The following is a 21,441-nucleotide window of genomic DNA, read 5'->3' as shown; positions in this document are numbered from 1 at the left end:
TCTTCATTGGCACTATCTGATCGGCTGAGCATGTTCCAAAGCCCTGCATCTTAGATTCCTATTCTTGCATTCTCACAATCTAACCACTCAGTTTATGACTTTAGTTCATTTCCTCCAACTCTCTTTCCAATTAACTGTTGAGAGGATGACCTCAACAAGCTTTCTCATGGCAGCTTTGTTCTCACTCCATCAAAGATATTCCCATTGTCCTATCCATCCCTCTACACCCCCAACTAACGTGCTGTCTCTCTTTCCCTGACATTAACTCTTCAACCTTAAACTTTCCTGATTCAGCAGGATCTGAAATAGTAAAATAGTAAAATAGGAGATCATGGAATTTCCTTGCCAAGTCTGTGTAACATCAGGTTCCAGATAGTTTTTTTCATAGAAGGCTGACAGTGTGAAGCTCAATTTGTGCAGGATCGATCTCTAAACAATCACATGTACATACCAATAGAGTATTGACTGTACCTTTGCCTTCCAGTTTCCCTGTTATTGATATTAACTGGAATGGTTAGGCATTAATGTTGCTCATGAGTAGCATTTGTGTCTCTTTAGTCAAGGAGTTTTTGTTTTGAGTCCAGAGACTCAATCTAGGCTGGTACTGCAGTGCACTATCAACGTAGTGTTATATTCTTGATACTGACTATTCAATGGACTCTTCACAACTTTCTGCCATTTTGAGTGCATACAAACAATTCGGAGGTCTGAAAATACCTTGGAAAGACCTAAAAGAAGTACAAACATTTGTAGAATTATTCAAGTCAATGATCCTTATTAGTATTCATGCTGTATGACTAGCTGTGTATTTCCAGCATCTTGCTAATTTTACTTCAAAAGTATTCTAGAACTTCTTTGTGAAGCTTGCTCTGGACCTCATGATATTATGACGTTATAAAAGATTTTGTATATATGGAGGTTTGTTGTTTTCCTTTGCTGGTGAGTCTCTCTTGGAGACTGGAATCACACTCACAGAGATTAAAATGATATGCAAAATGAACACCCAGGTTTAAAAAAATTATGTATTGCTATTGTTGTAACTGAAGTTCGAGCTACCAATTTTCCACTCTGATGTTGATATTGTAAGGTTCCACAGTATATAAGCTATCTCAGATGATGCAACCTTTTGGTTAGAGTTTGTGTGCTGGTATATCAGTCTAACTACAGCTGATTTTCTTCTTGTACTTTTTCAGTGGCTTTCTGATGTCAACTAAAATTCCACATCCTTAGTGGAGAGACACAATTTCAATCTGTTGACCAGACTGTAGCTGCAATTCCTCCTCCATCATTACTCTACCACTTTTGCTGGGTATTGAGATGTAGGATTGTTTCCATATTCATCATGTGTTAGCTTCTCAAATCATGTAACCTATTCACAAACATTTGCAACAGCAGCTTTGAGCTTCTTGTAATGTGCTATTGTGGCGACCATTTCCTAGCGTATCCGAACCGACTCACAATTAGATAGCCTACGGGGGTTTGCGAGCACAGAGCTTTGGAGCCTCTGCGCCATGGGGGGCCGGTTGACAGAGGCTTAAAAGTGAGGCTGAAGTTTTCGAATAAAGTTTTTTCCTTCGACTGCAGTTACCGACTCCGTGTCGTAATTTTAGCGCTGCGTGTAGCACACCGCTACACTATCTTGTAAATAAATCTTTAGGATAGATGTTTACATTGTCTTGGATACATCACAAAGTAGTGACAAGTATGTTAAAGGATTGCTGAAGAATATTGATGACCCAGATGTGAAAAACATAGAAACGTAGAAAACCTACAGCACAATACAGGCCCTTTGGCCCACCATGCTGTGCCAAATATGTATTTACTTTAGAAATTACCTGGGGTTACCCATAGTCCTCTATTTTTCTAAGCTCCATGTACCTATCCAGGAGTCCCTTAAAAGACCCTATCGTATCCGACTCCACCACCGTTGCTGGCAGTGTATCCATGCACTCATCATTCTCTGCATAAAAAACTTACCCCTGACATCTCCTCTGTACCTGCTTCTAAGCACCTTAAAACTGTGCCCTTGCGTGTTAGCCATTTCAGCCCCGGAAAAAAGACTCTGACTATCCACACGATCAATGCCTCTCATCATCTTATACATCTCTATCAGGTCACCTCTCATCCTCCACTGCTTCAAGGAGAAAAGGCCAATTTCTCTCACCCTATTCTCATAAAACATGCTCCTCAATCCAAGCAACATCCTTGTAAATTTCCTCTGCACCCTTTCTATGGTTTCCACATCCTTCCTGTAGTGAGGTGACCAGAACTGAGCAGAGTACTCCAAGTGGGGTCTGAGAACTTCTAAGTGAGTATGGAGAATGAAAATTGATTTATCACAATGTCTAATATAGAGAGTGCATTGTAAGCAAGCCACACGTCTTTGAAGTATCAGTGGACTACTGAACACACCAGGTTTAGCCATATTACCCAGGAAAAGAAATGAAACAGCATTCTGTTTTTGAAGTCTTAGCATGAATGAGCAAAGTTGAGAACCATTCCTCTTAAATATCAAACATATGGATATATTTTTCAAAGTGTATTATAACTTGGAAGATGAAGGAAGCAAAGTGATATGAGTATACAATAAACAATAAATACAGATGGAGAATGGACCACAAACACATGACATGGTGTCCTAAAGATGTGTGGAAAACAGATTACATTGATTTAAAGCCTTTAGAAATAGTTGCGCATTTGGGCCAAGGAAACAGAGTCCCACAGTCCAAAGACGTACTGGGTAGGTTAATTGGTTATTGTAAATTCTCCTGTGATTAGGTTAGGGTTAAATTGGGGTTGTCGGGGTTACTGGCCGAGTGGCTCACAGGACCGGGGGGCCTATTCAATGCTGCATTCTAAATAAAAATAAAATAGGCAGATGGGATAAGCATAGAAAAGCATCTTCATTGGCATGGACAATTTTCTTATGTAATCCTGGACAACCACCTTTATTGTCAGCCATTTTGGTGTCATCAACAAATCATGTAGCCTATGTACTCAATTATTAATACAGTATGTGTAATGAACAACAGGAGAGTCAGTACTGATTCCTGTGGCACACCACTGGTTACAGGTTTCTAATCTGGAAAAAAACGTTCCTTCACTGTCACTCTCTGCCTCCCGCCACCAGGTTAATATTATATGCAATTTGTTAGTTCACTTTGGATCCCAAGTGAAGTAATGTTCTGGATCACCTTCCCAGAACTTGGCAACTCCTTGCTAAAGTCCTTGAAGTCCACATCTACCATCCTGTCCTCATCAATCCTTTTGGTCAGCTCTTCAAATCTGTGAAATAATATTCCACACATAAAACCTTGCTAACGATGCCTAATCAGTCCCTGCCTTTCCAAATGCACTAAATCCTGTCTTTCAGAAGCTCATCCAGTAACTTGAGCACCAGTAATGTTTTGAGTCACTGACTGAAAAGTAATGTTTGGCAAGCTACATGGGACAAGGTGAAAACTATTACAATATGAATTCTGTTGCCATGTGTTCAACTTCATTAATGAAGAAAATGAGCTAGTTTAATGTTTCCAGATGTTATGCCAGTTTCCCAAGGTTCAAGAAGCACAACCTTAGAAAGGAGGAACCAAGTGAATGCCACTTATAACATTGTATATAGTCAACAGGTTATAGAATATTCCTTCTCCTGTCTGGGAAGTCACTTACCTTCTCGAAATCGATTGTGTTCTACCTATTCCCATATCATGACTATCTCACTTGAAACCCACCCTTCACCCAAGTCCTGATGGCTTCTTTCTCCCGAACACAATTCATTGATTATCCAAGTGCCTGGACTCCATTCAACAGTTTTGCTCCATCCCTGCTGTTGCCCCACCCCCAATAATCTTTGTCCTCACTGTAGCAATTTCCCCTAAATCTTTCCAATAGCAAGGCTTTAACATCACCCTTCCATCTTGGACCCTTTCCAGGTCTGCAGGCAGGCTGCAGTCAGAGATTCGTTATAACTGTTAAACTTCCCCTAAAGCTCTTTATACTGGACATTGCTCCTCCGTTTTTCAGTTCAAATGAAGGGACTCAGCCAGAAATGTGACTGTCTAATTTTCTCCACTGATGCTGCCTGACCCACTAAGTTCCTTCAGTTTTGTTTTCTGCTCCAGATTCTGGCATCTGTAGTTTCCTCTGTCTCCAATTATTTTGGTTGCCTGGCTGTTGAGAGAAGAATGAAAGTGTGAAATGATTTTGAGTTCCTGCTTTTAAATTCAGGAGGACTTTTGTTTACCTGGCCTAGTGAAAGAAGAGACATTCTGGTATACACAAGGAAATCTGCAGATCTGGAAATTCAAGCAACACACACAAAATGCTGGTGGAATCCTGCTGCGTTCCACCAGCATTTTGTGTGTGTTGCGTGACATATCGGTAATTGAAATTGTTAAGCTAGCAGGTGAAAAAGAGATGCTTGATGATTATGAGAATAAAAAATAGAAATATTAAAAGCTGCACAGAATAAAGATGTTGTACATCTTTTCAAAGTTTGGTTTTGGTTTTGTGAATTAACAATCATTGTTGCAATTTCTTTCTTGAAACAAAGGAGCATGGATTTGAGAAGCCATGTTTAGATTAAGTTATAAATTATGCGTTCTTGGTGCAATTGCATATGGATAATTTTTATAAATCTTTCTTTCTCCCAAAATTCCAGGTTTTCCCAGCACCATATCATGTCGTCTTATTAACACTTCCATTGTTGCGATGACATTTAATTTGTGGGTCGCTGGTGACGGAACTGCAGAAGTCACTCCAGCAAGTGATAATTACAGCTTAGATGGCAGAAGGGTGCTTTCTTGGACAAACATCGGGTATGGAGTAAAACCCAAAGAGTTCACTATAAAGCCCAACTATGGTACCATCAAGGCCCAGGAGGAAATGGAGATTCAGGTAATAATATTTTCACTTAACTCTTGTCATTATTTAGACAATTTTGTTTTGGATTCCACATCTATAGTCTATTTTGTTTTGTGCACTACCTGAATTAATTTTATGAAAAAGTGGAATGCTAAATTGATCCGGTGTTTAATGTTCTGATAACGGATATTCAGAAACTCATTCTGGGTCCACCCTTAGTACAATATGCATATATGCAGCATGTGATGGCCAAGTGTAGTGTGTGCCTTCGTTGCTCTGTCCATTTGAGGCCCTGAACAATGCAGACTTGCCACACAAAGTGGGATGGAAAATCTCTGCTTTGGTGTTCATTCAGGGAAATCGGGGACTTCCATTGTCTTCCATGTAGGTCCACCCCACAAGCCCAATTTCTGTGCAGCTGACCAACAGCCTAAGTTTACCAGTGCAATTGACCATCATGCTTAGTCTGATCAACTTTATTTACAATCTCTTCAGTCTAACTGACCACAAAGATCTGATTGACCATCTGATTGACTACCCACATCTGACTAAACTTCGATCTCCACCCAGTTATCCAACAGCATACTGATCTCCAACCCATGATCTGACCACCCGCTGACCCCAACCTCTGAATGTCAACCTGACCAAACCTCACTAACAAAGTCAGGCCTATTCTCTGCCACTCCTCCTGACCCTGTTGCTACCATGATCCATCTGGTGGAGCTTAGCAACAGAAAGTCTGCCAGCAACTCAAATGTCCTAGATCTGTTTCATCACACTGGTTGCTTTTGGTTTAGTGTTCACTATTGGGACCCTGACATTTCGCAGTTGTATGCATTTTTATCCCTTCATGCTTGTGTAAGAGAAGCCTCTGAGCCAGGAGATAAAACTGCTGAAACAGATCCATCACTGTATCTTTCCTGATGATGATTAAAGCTAATAACTTGAAATGTTATCTCATCACTTCCTTGAGAGTTGCTTCTTCAAAGAGATCATCTGCTAATGCAAACGATCCTGGAGAAGCAGGTTCTCTTTCCTTTGTGAAAGGCATGACGCTCTGGAATGGGTTTGTCCTGAGAGAGGGGCCTGTGCAAATGTTTTATTGTGAACAAAGTCACTGGAGAGACACTGGAGCTGGTGGACAAAGAACTAACTTACTCAACAAAAATGAGCAGCAGGCATCATATTGGGACACTTTTGGAGGACCGACCTAATATGACATGACATTTTTATATGCTAAAGGTCTAAAGAACCTTAGTTTTCAATAAGTATTGTCCCTGGTTAAGAAAAAGAAGGAGGTGCATAACAGGTATAGGCAGCAAAGAACAAGCTAAGCAGGACAATTCTACAGTCGCAATGTATCTACAATGCTTCCTTCCTTTGAATTACATATAGTTTTCACATACCTCCTTCTTTGTACTCACAGTCCAGACACCCAAAATGAATGTTAATCGGCATTGTCTGGTTTGCAATCAACTGGGGTCCACAGCTCCGGAAAAACTTATTCAGGTCTGCATTTAAAATTTAATCTACAATCCACACTCATGTCTGAAGACTGGTTGCTGATGTAGTTAATATTTGCAATATACCCTAACTTCAGAATATGCCCTAAATTATCATTTTGTACTTAAAGCATACAGTTCTGCAACAGATCACTAACAAAAGCCTTTCTCTCTGGAGTTTGTAAATCCTTGTAATTCCTTACCTTGAAGGCTCAGAATGCAAAATCTTCCAAGTCAAACTGATTTCTTTGATTGCCAGGGAATGAAGAGAAATGGAGATGCAGCAGGAGGGTGCATTTCAGGTGGAAGCAGAGGAAACTATGGATCTTGTTATCATGATGCCATTAGTTTCAAGATATTATGGAGAAGGATAGGTCTGGCCCTTGCGTTGAGAAAGGATAATTTTGATGGCATCAGAAAGGATCTGACGTGTGTATTGGGACATGTTGTTTTTAAGCAAAGGGATGCTTAGTAAGTAAGAGGCTTTCAAAAGTGAAGTATAGAGATTACAGAGTTTGTATGTTCCTGTTGGAATAAAAAGCAAGGATAACAGGCTTAAAGAACCTTAGTTTTCAATAAGTATTGTCCCTGGTTAAGAAAAAGAAGGAGGTGCATAACAGATATAGGCAGCAAAGAACAAGCTAAGCACTTGAGGAGTATAAGAAACACAAGAGAACACTTGAGGGGAATCAGGATGGCTAAAAGAAGGCACACAAGGCAAAGGAGAAACCCAAGGGCTTCTAAAAATATATTAAAGAGAAAAAGGGTCAAAAGATCAGTGTGGTCATTTATTCATGGACCAGAAAAAGTTAGGGAGATCTTAAATGGATTATTTGCATCTGTATTTATTCCGAAGGTGGACACAGAGTCTATAGAACTAAGGCAAAATGGAATTGATTTCATGGATCATATCCAGATTATAGAGGAAGAGATTCTTGTTGTCTGAAGGCAAATTAGGGTGGGTACATCACCGGAGCCTGACAAGGTGTTCCCTCAGACTGTGTGGAAGTCTAGCGCAGAAATTGCAGGGGCCCTGGCAGAGGTATTAAAATGTCCTTAGCCATTGGTGAGGTGCCGGAGGACTGGAAGATAGGTGATATTGTTCAAGAAAGGCTCTAAGAATAAGCCGGGGAATTATAGGTCAGTGTTACTGGCATCAGTCATCAGTATGGGTAAATTATTGGAAAGTATTCTAAGATACAGGATATATATAGGTATTTGGATCAACGGCCTGATTAGAGATAGTCAACAGAGCTTTGTGCATGGAAGGTTGTGTCTAACCAATCTTTAAGAGTTTTTTGAGGAAGTTACCAGTAAATTTGATGAAGGAAAAGTAGAGGGCATTGTTTACATACACTATAGCAAGGCCTTTGTCAGAGTCCTATCTGGGAGGCTTGTTCAGAAAGTTAAGTCACTTGGTATTGAGGTTGAAGTCGTAAATTGGATTCAGCATTGACTTAGCAGGAGAAACCAGGGAATGGCAGTAGATGGTTGCCTCCCTGACTGGAGGTCTGTGACTAGTGGTGCTGCAGAGATCAGTGCTGGATCCATTGTTTGTCATTTAAATTAATGATTTGGCTGATAATGTGGTAGAGTGGATCGGCAAATTTGCAGATGACACCAAGATTAGAGGTATAGAGGTCAGCAGCGAAGGCTATTAAAGCTTACATTGGGATCTGGACCAACTGGAAAATAGCTGATAAATGGCAGGTGGAATTTCATGCAGACAAGTGTGAGGTGGAATTTCATGCAGACAAGTGTGAGGTGTTATACTGCAGGAGGACAAATCAGGGTAGGGCACTGAGAAGTGTTTAGAAAAGAGGAATCAGGGGACTCATCTATAATTCCTTGTAAGTGGCGTCACGGGTAAATAGGGTTGTAAAGAGAGCTTTTGGCACATTGGCTTTCATAAATTAGAGAACTGAGTACAGGAGTTGGGGTGTTATGATGAAGGCATTGGTGAGGCCATATTTTGCACATTGTATGCAGTTCCAGTCACTGACCTACAGAAAAGATATCAATGAAATTGAATAAGTACAGAGAAAATTTACATGGATGTTGCTGGGACTTGAGGACCTGGGTTATAGGAAAAGATTAAATAGATTAGAACTTTCTCAGAGTGTAGGAGAATGAGGGGAGATTTGAATGAAATATACAGAATTATGAGGGGTATGGATAGTGTAAATGCAGGCAGGCTTTTTCCACTGAGGTTGGGTGAGACTAGAACTAGAGTTCATAGGTTAAGAGTGAAAGGTTAAATATTTAACAGCAACCTGAGGAAGAATTTCTTCACTCAGAGGGTAGTGTGAGTGTAGAACGAGCTATCAGCGGAAGTGGTGGATGTGGGTTTGATTTCAATATTTAAGAGAAATTTGGATATAGATGGATAGGAGGGATATGGAGGGCTGTGGTCCAGGTGTAGATTGATAGAATTAGACAGAATAATAGATTGGCATGGACCTGAGTTTCTGAAGTTTCATGCTGTAGTGCTGTATGACTCAATGCCCTCATTATTTGTCAGTTCCCCAGAATTTATGTTAAAGTACATAGGCCTATAAATTCTATTGTCTGGCATTTGCTTTGTAAACTCTACATATGGAATCTAGAATTAAAACATTTATATCATATGAATATGGTAAAACAGCATCAATAGTATCTCATAAAATATTCATCCTGCAGCTTCCTGAGACACTAGCCCTCCCAGCTTGTAGAATGTGCAACAGAAATTGCACGGTCTGTCCCTCCTGAGCAATAGCTTTTGTATGACTATGAGATGAAATGTGATAGTAAAAGGCATGTTCCTGGAAATCTTGTTTATTTTCAGGCAGTCTTGCAATATGTGCCATATGTGATCACTAGGTGGCATAGAATACTGAGTATTGGGGATAATGGTTATCTTCTCCCTTGGCTCCATACACCAGTCCAGCCCTGTCCTTGTGCAGCAGAGTTATAGGGCCACCAGAAGTCAAGTTGACCCTGCTGAGATTCTGGTACCTCGTCCTATCGGTGTTACTCCTTAAAAAGCACTGATAGTTCTTCTACTGCTGAGTTGAAAACCTTACCATCTTGAGACATAAACCTCTCCAGCAAGGAGAGGGGTAATAATCAAGGGGGACTGTCTCAGTAGATGTTATTGATCAAAAATTATCCTCAAAGTATTTGAATATTGGAAAAAGTTATTTATTGTAACTTTGAGTTGCACATAAAACCGATATGATTTCTATCAATATAATTCCTTGAATTTGTCACAAAGCTGCTTCTAAAGAAATGCTTCTGGGATAAACCTTATAGTTTGAATAATCACTAGATTATTAGCTCTACACCAAGGCAGAAAGGAAATAGCAAGGTTAATGTCTGTCCCCTCTTTGCTCTACGTGGGTTTTGATGTTGAATAACTAATGTGCTATTCCAGTTTTACTGAGAACATCCACATCTGTGCTTCCCACATACCAAATAGCACCATATCCACCTCTTAAATTATTCATCTTTCAGACATCAGTACAGCAAAAAGTGAAAAATTAAAACAAAGAATATTTGTAGGATCAGCAATGTACCCACGTCTAGAAAACTAGAGTCATAGAGATACATACCTACCAAAGATATGAATGAACGATATCCGGAACCCGTGGTGATTGAATTTTGGCATGAAATTTTGGCTTGAAATTTATCAAGGACAGACTTGCAGCCGGATTTTGACATCATAACATTAAATTCATCTTTTGCAACCCTGACATTTTGGCTCTCCATTAAAAAGGCCCTTGACTGAGATGCTGCATAAATTCACAGTGAAGATACAATCACTGGTTATCTTGTCACCATAGTCCATCATTTACAAACAGCACAGAAACAGACACTTCAGCCCATTGGGGTCCGTACAGACCTCCAGCTGCCCATTGACACTAATCACTTAGTTTATTTTAGTGATAGCTCTAATTTGGTGATGTACTGTACTGCATGTAGCAATGAACGAATGCACTGAACACAAACACATGTACACACCAACCCATGAGCAGCACTCACCCCATTTCACCTATGTGTCTAATTTATAATCCACAGCACCAGCACACATCAAGAACATGTGTTTATCCCACTGCTGCAGTCTCTTTGCACCCATGAAAGCTCAAACACCATCTTCAAATTTGCCGATGACACTATCGTTGGCAGAATTTCAGATGGTGACAAGGAGGCGTACAGGGATGAGATAGATCAGCTGAATAAGTGGTGTTGCAGCAAAAACATTGCACTGAATGTTTGTAAAATCTAGGAATTGATTGTGGACTTCAGAGCAGGGAAGTTGAGGGAACCCACACCAGTCCTCATCAAGTGTGAGCAATGTCAAGTGTCAACATCTCTGAAGCTCTATTCTGGTCATAACATATTGATACAATTACAAACAACACCTGACAGCAGCTATATTTCATTAGAAGTTTGTGGAGACTTTGGATGTCACCAAAGACGTGCAGATTTCTGCAGATGAGCATCGAGAACATTTTAACATGGAGAGCATATTAAATTGAGGGCATCACCATCTGGTATGGAGGGGCCACAGCACAGGATCAGAGAAAGCTGCAGTAATTTGTAAACTCAGACTGCTCTATCATGGGCATGAGCCTTCCCAGTATTGAGGACATTTTCAAAAGGCAATGCCTGAGAAAGTTGGCTTCCATCATTATTAAGGACCCCATCACCCCAGGACGTGCCCTTTTCTCATTACTACCATAAAGGAGAAGGCACAGGATCCTGAAGACACACACTCAACATTTTACAAACAGCTTCTTCCTTCATGATCACACTTCTGAATGAACAATGAACCCATGTACACTATGTCAATATTTTGTTTCTTTTTCCACTCTCTTTTTGCACTACTATTTAATTATACACACACTCTCATACATACACACACACACACACTCATACATACACACACACACACACACACACACACACACACACACACACACACACACACGCACACGCACACACACACACACACGTGCACACACACACTGTACTGTGCAAATGTCTTAGGCACTTATATATTGATAGTATGCCTAAGACCTTTACACAGTACTGGAATATTTTTATGCATTACACTGTACTGCTGCTACAAAAAAGAAATACTTCATGGCATATGTGAGTAATGATAAACTTGATTATGAAATGGGTTTCTATTGTGGGAAGGGGTCAAGGAAAGTAGAATCATGGTTGGATAGGGGAGAAGGGGAAGGGGAGGGAGCAGGAAGCACCAAAGATACATTCTGTAATGATTAATAAACCAATTGTTTGGAATCAAGTGACATAGAAACATAGAGACATAGAAACGTAGAAAACTTACAGCACAATACAGGCCCTTTGGCCCACCAAGTTGTGCCGAACATGTCCCTACCTTGGAAACTACTAGGCTTACACACAGCTCTCTATTTTTCTAAGCTCCATGTACCTATCCAGAAGTCTATCACATCTGCCTCCACCATTGTTTCTGGCACCCCATTCCACGCACTCACCACTCTCTGCGTAAAAAACTTACTCCTGACATCTCTTCTGTATCTACTCCCCAGCACCTTAAACCTGTGTCCTCTTGTGGCAACCATTTCAGCCCTGGGAAAAAGCCTCTGACTATCCACATGATCAATGCCTCTCATCATCTTATACACCTCTATCAGGGCACCTCTCATCCTCCTTCACTCCAAGGAGAAAAGGCCGAGTTCACTCAGCCTGTTTTCATAAGGCATGCAGGCAACATCCTTGTAAATCTCCTCTGCACCCTTTCTATGGTTTCCACATCCTTCCTGTAGTGAGGCGACCAAAACAGAGCACAGTACTCCAAGTGGGGTCTGACCAGGGTCCTATATAGCTGCAACATTACCTCTCGGCTCCAAATTTCAGCTCCACGATTGATGAAGGCCAATTCACTGTGTGCGTTTTAACCACAGAGTCAACCTGCACAGCTGCTTTGAGTGTCCTATGAACTCGGACCCCAAGATCCCACTGATCTTCCACACTGCCAAGAGTCTTACCATTAATACTATACTCCACTATCTTTTTTGACCTACCAAAATGAACCACTTCACACTTATCTGGGTTGAACTCCATCTGCCATTTCTCAGCCCAATTTTGTGTCCTATCAATGTCCCGCTGTAACCTCTGACAGCCCTCCACACTATCCACAACACCTCCAACCTTTGTGTCATCAGCAAACTTACCAACCCATTTCTCCACTTCCTCATCCAGGTCATTTAGAAAAATCACGAAAATAAATGACCCAGAACAGATCCTTGAGGCACACCATTGGTCACCGACTTCCATGCAAAATATGACCCATCTACAACCACTCTTTGCCTTCTGTGGGCAAGCCAGTTCTGGATCCACAAAGAAATGTCCCCTTGCATCGCATGCCTCCTTACTTTCTCAATAAGCCTTGCATGGGGTACCTTATCAAATGCCTTGCTGAAATCCATATACACTACACTGCCCTTCCTTCATCAATGTGTTTAGTCACATCCTAAAAAAAATCAATCAGCCTTGTAAGGCACAACCTGCCTTTGACAAAGCCATGTTGACTATTCCTAATCATAATATACCTCTCCAAATGTTCATAAATCCTGCCTCTCAGGATCTCCTCCATCAACTTACCAACCAGTGAAGTAAGACTCACTGGTCTATGATTTTCTGGGCTATCTCTACTCCCTTTCTTTAATAAGGAAACAACATCTGCAACCCTCCAATCCTCTGGAACCTCCCCATCCCCATTGATGATGCAAAGGTAATCACTAGAGGCTCAGCAATCTCCTCCCTCGCCTCCCACAGTAGCCTGGGGTACATCTCATCTGGTCCTGGCGACTTATCTATCTAGATGCTTTCCAAAAGCTCCAGCACATCCTCTTTCTTAATATCTACATGCACAAGCTTTTCAGTCCACTGCAAGTCATCACTACAATCACCAAGATCCTTTTCTATAGTGAATACTGAAGTAAAGCATTCATTAAGTACCTCTGCTATTTCCTCCGGTTCCATACACACTTTCCCACTGTCACACTTGATAGGTCCTATTCTTTCACGTTTTATCCTCTTGCTCTTCACATATTTGTAGAATGCCTTGGGGTTTTCCTTAATTCTGCCCCCCAAGGCCTTCTCCTGGCACCTTCAGGCTCTCCTAATTTCCTTCTTAAGCTCCTTCCTGTTGGCCTTATAATCTTCTAGATCTCTAACATTACCTAGCTCTATGAACCTTTCGTAAGCTTTTCTTTTCTTCTTGACCAGATTTATTACAGTCTTTGTACACCATGGTTCCTGTACCCTACCATAACTTCCCTGTCTCATTGGAACATAACTATGCAGAACTCCACGCAAATATCCCCTGAACATTTGACATATTTCCTCCGTACTTTTCCATGAGAATATCTATTCCCAATTTAAGCTTCCAATTTCCTGCCTGATAGTCTCATAATTCCCCTTATTCCAAATGAAATGCTTTTCTAACTTTTCTGTTCCTATCTCTCTCCAATTTAAAGGAGCTAGAATTGTGATCACCCTCTCCAAAATGCTCTCCCACTGAGGGATCTGACACCTGACCAGGTTCATTTCCCAATACCAAATCCAGTACAGTCTCTCCTCTTGTAGGCTTGTCTACATATGGTGTCAAGAAGCCTTCCAGAACACACCTATCAAACTCCACCCCATCTAAACCCCTTGCTCTCGGGAGATGCCAATTTATATCTGGGAAATTAAAATCTCCCAGCACGACAACTCTGTTATTATTACACCTTTCCAGGATCTGTTTCCCTATCTGCTCCTCGATATCCCTGTTACTATTGGCTGGCCTGTAAAAAACACCCAGTAAAGTTATTGACCCCTTCCTGTTCCTAACCTCCACCCACAGGGACTCCGTAAACAATCCCACCATGGCGTCCACCTTTTCTGCAGCGATGACACTATATCTGATCAACAGTGCCATGCCCCCACTTCTTTTGCCTCCCTCCCTGATCTTTCTGAAACATCTAAAACCCAGCACTTGAAGTAATCATTCCTTGTCCCTGAGCCACCCAGGTCTCTGTAATTGCCACCACAGCATAGCTCCAAGTACTGATCCACACTCTAAGCTCATACGCTTTGTTGACAATACTCCTTGCGTTAAAATAGACACATCTCAAGCCTTTGGTCTGAGCACGTCCTTTCTCTACCTATCCTCCCTCATACACTGACTCTAAGCTTTCTTTATTTGTGAGCCAACCACCTCTTCCTCAGTCTCTTCAGTTCTGTTCCCATCCCCCAACAATTCTAGTTTAAACTCTCCCCAGTAGCCTTAGCAAACCTCCCCAGCAGGATATTGGTCCCCCTGGGATTCAAATGCAACCCGTCCTTTTTGGTACAGTTCGCATCTGCCCCAAAGGAGGTCCCAGTAATCCAGAAATCTGAATCCCTGCCTCCTGCTCCAATCCCTCAGCCACACATTTATCCTCCACCTCATCCTATTCCTATTCTCACTGTCGCGTGGCACAGGCAGTAATCACGAGATTACTACCTTTGTGGTCCTGCTTCTCAGCTTCCTTCCTATCTCCCTGTAGTCTATTTTCAGGACCTCTTCCCTTTTCCTACCTATGTCATTGGTACTAGAATGTTCCACGACCTCTGGCTGTTCTGCCTCCCTCTGCAGGATATCGTGGATGCAATCAGAAACATCCCGGACCCTGGCACCTGGGAGGCAAACTAACATCCGAGTTTCTTTCCTGCGTCCACAGAATCACTTGTTTGATCCCCTAACTATATAGTCCCCTATCACTACTGCCTTTCTCATCCTTTCCCTACCCTTCTGAGCCACAGGGCCAGGCTCTGTGCCAGAGGCACGGCCACTGCTGCTTTCCCCAGGTAGGCTGTCCCCCCCCAACAGTACTCAAACAGGAGTACTTATTGTAAAGGGGTACAGCCACAGGGGTACTCTCTAGTATCTGCCCCTTCCCTCTCCTGCTTGTTACCCGCTTGTCTGTCTCCCGTGGCCCCAGTGTGACCACCTGCCTATAGCTCCTCTCTATCATCTCCTCACCTTGTCCGATCTCTCAGGGCTGCATCTGTCTGCACTCATGCCACCCCCTGCTCCTGCCACTCGTTCTCTGCCGCCTGTCCCGCACTCCTCCCATGGTTCCCCACCCAAGCTATTCCCAACATCCATTGCTTCTGCAAGATTTACAAACTCATTCTTCACTCCACATTGACAAATACTGTACTGTGCAAATCGTAGGCACCCTAGCTATGTATATGTATAATTTATTCTGTATTATGTATTGCAATTCGCTGCTGCAATAAAAGAAGACATTTCACGACAGATGCCAATGATATTAAATCTGATTCTGACTCTATGAGTAGTTAGTAAATGTAGCTACAACCTTCTCCAGATGGTATCCAGAGGTATTTGGGGCAGCACTGTAGCTGAGTGGTTAGCACAATGCTTTACAGTTCGGGTTATACTGGTTCAATTCCCATCAATGTAAGGAGTTTGTACCATTGCCCCATGACCTCGTGGGTTTCCTCCCACAGTCCGAAGATGTACAGGTTGGTAGGTTAATTGGTTATTGCAAGTTGTCCCTTGGGAATAACTTAGGGGTTTGCTGAGGGCTGGAGGGTCCTATTCCATGCTCTATGCCAGTAACTAAATAAATAAATAGTTAGATATAAATTACTCCAAGAGTAAACCAGAACTGTTGAATTCTACTTTCTACAAGTTGACAGCTATTTCTCATTCTGATCTTTGAATCTTTTGTCCTAGGTAACTTTGTGCTCCAACACTGTAAAGAAGTACGAGTCAGCCCTGGTTGTGGACATCGAGCAAGTTGGCCAAGAAGTATTAGCGATCCCTGTCTCAGCACGGTAACCTCCCTTTTCATTCATGTGGATGTCATGGTCTGTAGATGTCAGGTCACTTTTCTGAGTAGTGTAATGAACTTGTTTTGCAGGTAGCCGCCAAAGCCACCAAGTAGAGCAAAGGTAGCTTTGCTGTACACCTTCCAGATTGTGGTGGTTGATAATGCTGTGTGTGGTATAAGCTCCTACTACATAGTAACTGCTGCCACTGGTAGTAAATAACCTCTGACAATTTTTGCCCAGACTTCTATCTGATCACAACCTAATCATATCTATTTTTAATTATGGTAGAATTAAAATTAAGGCTACTAGGTGGAGTTTTAACTCCATCCTTCTAAAAACGACGGAATTTCTGACACAACTGAGAACAAAACTGACAGAATTTATAAATTTAAATAAAAATATTGTCTCGGATGTGCCAGTGATTTGGGCCTTCATCAGGGGTTTCTTACGAAATAATGCCATATGGTTCAGTTCCCACCTACATAAATCTGGCTTCAAAAGATTTCCACCCGAGAAGAACAATGTAAGGTTTGGGAGAATGATCTCTAACGGAGATACACCATAACAAAGGAAAACAAGCTGAAAAGAAAGCAAATTAAAGAAAAAGAATTAACTGATTTATTAAGAAGCAGGGCAGAATATATGATCCATATAACCAAACATAAGTGTTATGCTGAAAGCAGTGAACCGAGCCATCTTTTGGCACTAATGTTCAAGCAAAAGGAAGCTAAAAGGTCTATACCAGCGATTAGATGTGCTAAATGTGGAGTAGTATCTTCAACAGAGGAAATAAACAAGACATTCAAGAATTACTTTAAAGAACTGTATACAGGTGGCTCAGTTCCTTCTGAGAATGACTTCACAGATTTTTTTAGTGGATTAGACCTCCCTACGTTGTCCCTACACCAGGTATAGATGGCATACCTGTGGAACTTTACCTAGCACTTTGGGATATTCTGGGACTATTATGGTTAGAAACATTAAATTATGCTATTGGAAATGGTACTTCCCATAGAGATCACAGCCCTGATCACAGTTAGACCCAAGCCCGGTAAGGACCCCTTGGAGTGTGCCAATTACCATCCAATCTCCTTGATAAATACCAACCTCATTCCAAAGTCTTAGCCAGTAGACTTGAGACAATAGTTGGGAAAATAATCAGCCCAGATCAAATGGACTTTATCAGGGGAGGACTCACATCTCACAACTGATAATATTTGGCGGCTCTTACACATACTGAGTGAAACACATAAAATCCTGCCTACCTGTGACCTGCTATTTCTAGATGCTGTAAAAGCATTCGATTGCCCAGAATGGCCATATCTTTGGAGAGTTCTAAAAGAATTTAAGTTCGGCAATAAATTTCTCAATATGATTCAAACATTGTATGCTAATCCTTTAGCCTCGGTATGTGTGGGGAGGAGGATTCTCAGAGTTATTTGACATAGGATGGGCAACACGACAAGGGGACCCTCTGTCTCCTTTAACTTTTACTATATCTATTGAACTGCTTGCACATTTAATGAGAAACTGTCCTCAGATCTCCCCTATTACAATAGGTACAACATCACACTCAATATCACTTTACGCGGATGACCACTAGTTTATATGGCAAATGTTCAACAAACTCTCCCCTATGTTTTAAAAACACTGGAGCAATTTGGATTTCTTTCAGGATACAAAGTTAATTTGTCAAAATCAGCACTGATACTGATTAATACAGATAAAAGTAAGGTGCCTCTCCCTCCAGAGATTAAGGTTACATAAGAGATCCTCTACTTGAGTATGAAAGTTAATACTTCCCTATCGTCTGTGGCTAAAACAAATTACTGTTTAATTTTGAAAAAAATAGAAGAAGATATTAATAGATGGGGACACCTGCCAGCATCAGTCACAGCCTGTATATCGGTCATTAAAATGAACATCTTACCCCGCATTAATTTTATCAGCTCAACGATCCCACTTGTACCTCCCTCAGGACATTGGCAAAAACTGGACTCCTTACTACGATGCTATGTTTAAAACAGTAAACGACCCAATATAGAGTGGTCAGCTCTACAATTCAAAAAGTCGGCTGGGGGATTGGCATGTTCAAATTATAAACTGTATCACTGGGCATTTCTATTAAAAAGTCTTAGCTATTGGAAGGAGGAGGATAAAGTTTTGTCATGGAAGAATATAGAACAAGAGCTAACAGTGTCGTGGTTTCTTGAAATAACCAGGAGACGCAGAAGGTTCTTCGAGAAGTTTAAGCCTTTATTTGCAAACAAAAGCTGAGACAATTAATGACCGTGTCACTAAATGTCTGCCGAGCCCTATACACAGTATTCTTTATAGTGATTTATTATCTTAGTCGCAATAGCATACCCTCGTCCCCTATCTCAGTTACATTAGCAAACCCCGTCTCCTATTTCAGTTACGTTAGCATAACCCGTCTCCTATCTCAGTTACGTTAGCATACCCCGTCTCCTATCTCAGTTACATTAGCATACCCCGTCTCCTATCTCAGTTATATTAGCATACCCCGTCTCCTACTCAGTTACATTAGCGCACCCCGTCTCCTATCTCAGTTACATTAGCATACCCCGTCTCCTACTCAGTTACATTAGCATACCCCATTTCCTATCTCAGTTACATTAGCATACCCCATTTCCTATCTCAGTTACATTAGCATACCCCGTCTCCTATCTCAGTCACATTAGCATACCCCGCTTCCTCTCTCAGATACGTTAGCATACCCCGTCTCCTATCTCAGTTACGTTAGCATACCCTCGTCTCCTATCTCAGTTACATTAGCGTACCCCATCTCCTATCTCAGTTATATTAGCATACCCCATCTCCTATCTCAGTCACATTAGCATACCGCGTCGCCTATCTCAGTTACGTTAGCATACCCTCGTCTCCTATCTCAGTAACATTAGCATACCCCGTCTCCTGTCTCAGTTACATTAGCATACCCTCGTCTCCTATCTCAGTTACATTAGCTTACCCCGACTCCTATCTCAGTTGTATTAGCATACCCTGTCACCTATCTCAGTTATGTAAGCATACCCCGTCTCCTATCTCAGTTACATTAGCATACCCCGTCTCCTATCTCAGTTACGTTAGCATACCCTCATCTCCTATCTCAGTTACATTAGCATACCCCGTCACCTCTCTCAGTCACATTAGCATACCCCATCTCCTATCTCAATTACATTAGCGTACCCCGTCTCCTATATCAGTTACATTAGCATACCCCGTCTCGTATCTCAGTTACATCAGCATACCCCCATCTCCTATCTCAGTTCCATTAGCATACCCTCGTCTCCTATCTCAGTTACATTAGCATACCCCGACTTCTATCTCAGTTACTTTAGCATACCCCGTCTCCTACTCAGTTACATTAGCGTACCTCGTCTCCTATCTCAGTTACATTAGCATACCCTCGTCTCCTATCTCAGTGACATTAGCATACCCCGTCTCCTATCTCAGTTATATTAGCATACCCCGTCCCCTATCTCAGTTACGTTAGCATACCCTCGTCTCCTGTCAGTTACATTAGCATACCCAATGTCTTGTCTCAGTTACATTAGCGTACCCTGTCTCCTATCTCAGTTACGTTAGCATACCCTTGTCTCCTATCTCAGTTACATTAGCATACCCCGTCTCCTATCTCAGTTATATTAGCATACCCCGTCTCCTACTCAGTTACATTAGCGTACCCCGTCTCCTATCTCAGTTACATTAGCATACCCCGTCTCCTACTCAGTTCCATTAGCATACCCCATTTCCTATCTCAGTTACATTAGCATACCCCGTCTCCTATCTCAGTCACATTAGCATACCCCGCTTCCTCTCTGAGTCACATTAGCGTACCCCGTCTCCTATCTCAGTTACATTTGCGTACCCCATCTCCTATCTCAATTACATTAGCGTACCCCGTCTCCTATCTCAGTTACATTAGCGTACCCCGTCTCCTACATCAGTTACAGTAGCATACCCCATGTCCAATCTCAGTTACATTAGCATACCCCGTCTCGTATCTCAGTTACATCAGCATACCCCCATCTCCTATCACAGTTACATTAGCATACCCTCGTCTCCTATCTCAGTTACATTAGCATACCCCGTCTGCTATCTCAGTTACTTTAGCATACCCCGTCTCCTACTCAGTTACATTAGCGTACCTCGTCTCCTATCTCAGTTACATTAGCATACCCTCGTCTCCTACTCAGTTACATTTGCATACCCCATCTCCTATCTCAGTCACATTAGCATACCCTGTCTCCTATCTCAGTTACATTAGCATACCCTCATCTCCTATCTCAGTTACATTAGCATACACTCGTCTCCTATCTCAGTTACATTATCATACCCATCTCCTATCTCAGTTACATTAGCATACCCCTTCCCCTATCTCAGTTACGTTAGCATACCCTCGTCTCCTATCTCAGTTACATTATCATACCCCATCTCCTATCTCAGTTACATTAGCGTACCCCGTCTCCTATCTCAGTTACATTAGTATACCCTTGTCTCCTATCTCAGTTACATTAGGATACCCTCGTCTCCTATCTCAGTTTCATTAGCGTTCCCCGTCTCCTATCTCAATTACATTAGCTTACCCTCGTCTCCTGTCAGTTACATTAGCATACCCAATCTCTTGTCTCAGTTACATTAGCGTACCCTGTCTCCTATCTCAGTTACATTAGCATACCCCCTCCTATCTCAGTTACATTAGCATACCCCGTCTCCTCTCTCATTCACATTAGCATACCCCGCTTCCTCTCTCAGTCACATTAGCGTACCCCGTCTCCTATCTCAGTAACATTTGCGTACCCCATCTCCTATCTCAATTACATTAGCGTACCCCGTCTCCTATCTCAGTTACATTAGCGAACCCCGTCTCCTACATCAGTTACAGTAGCATACCGCATCTCCAATCTCAGTTACATTAGCATACCCCGTCTCGTATCTCAGTTACATCAGCATACCCCCGTCTCCTATCTCAGGTACATTAGCATACCCCGTCTGCTATCTCAGTTACTTTAGCATACCCCGTCTCCTACTCAGTTACATTAGCGTACCTCGTCTCCTATCTCAGTTACATTAGCATACCCTCGTCTCCTATCTCATTTACATTAGCATACCCCGTCTCCTATCTCAGTTACATTAGCATACCCCGTTTCCTACTCAGTTACATTAGCATACCCTCATCTCCTATCTCAGTGACATT

The 21,441-nt window shown here is 41.9% G+C and overlaps 1 protein-coding gene across 3 annotated transcripts in view; it reads left to right on the top strand.

Annotated features, from left to right (window-relative positions):
- Positions 1 to 21,441, top strand: part of hydin (HYDIN axonemal central pair apparatus protein) — a 1,146,554-nt gene that overhangs the window by 373,530 nt on the left and 751,583 nt on the right. For all 3 annotated transcript variants that reach the window (XM_059992477.1, XM_059992476.1, XM_059992474.1), the window contains exons 14-15: positions 4,661 to 4,896; positions 16,126 to 16,226. In XM_059992477.1, coding sequence (XP_059848460.1) covers positions 4,661 to 4,896; positions 16,126 to 16,226 — 337 coding nt within the window. The remainder of the gene's footprint in view (positions 1 to 4,660; positions 4,897 to 16,125; positions 16,227 to 21,441) is intronic.

Source organism: Hypanus sabinus, chromosome 17 (genome assembly GCF_030144855.1).
Source record: "Hypanus sabinus isolate sHypSab1 chromosome 17, sHypSab1.hap1, whole genome shotgun sequence".
NCBI lineage: Eukaryota > Metazoa > Chordata > Chondrichthyes > Myliobatiformes > Dasyatidae > Hypanus > Hypanus sabinus.
The sequence above is the reverse complement of the archived record's forward strand: the minus strand, read 5'-3'. Positions and strand labels throughout refer to the sequence as shown.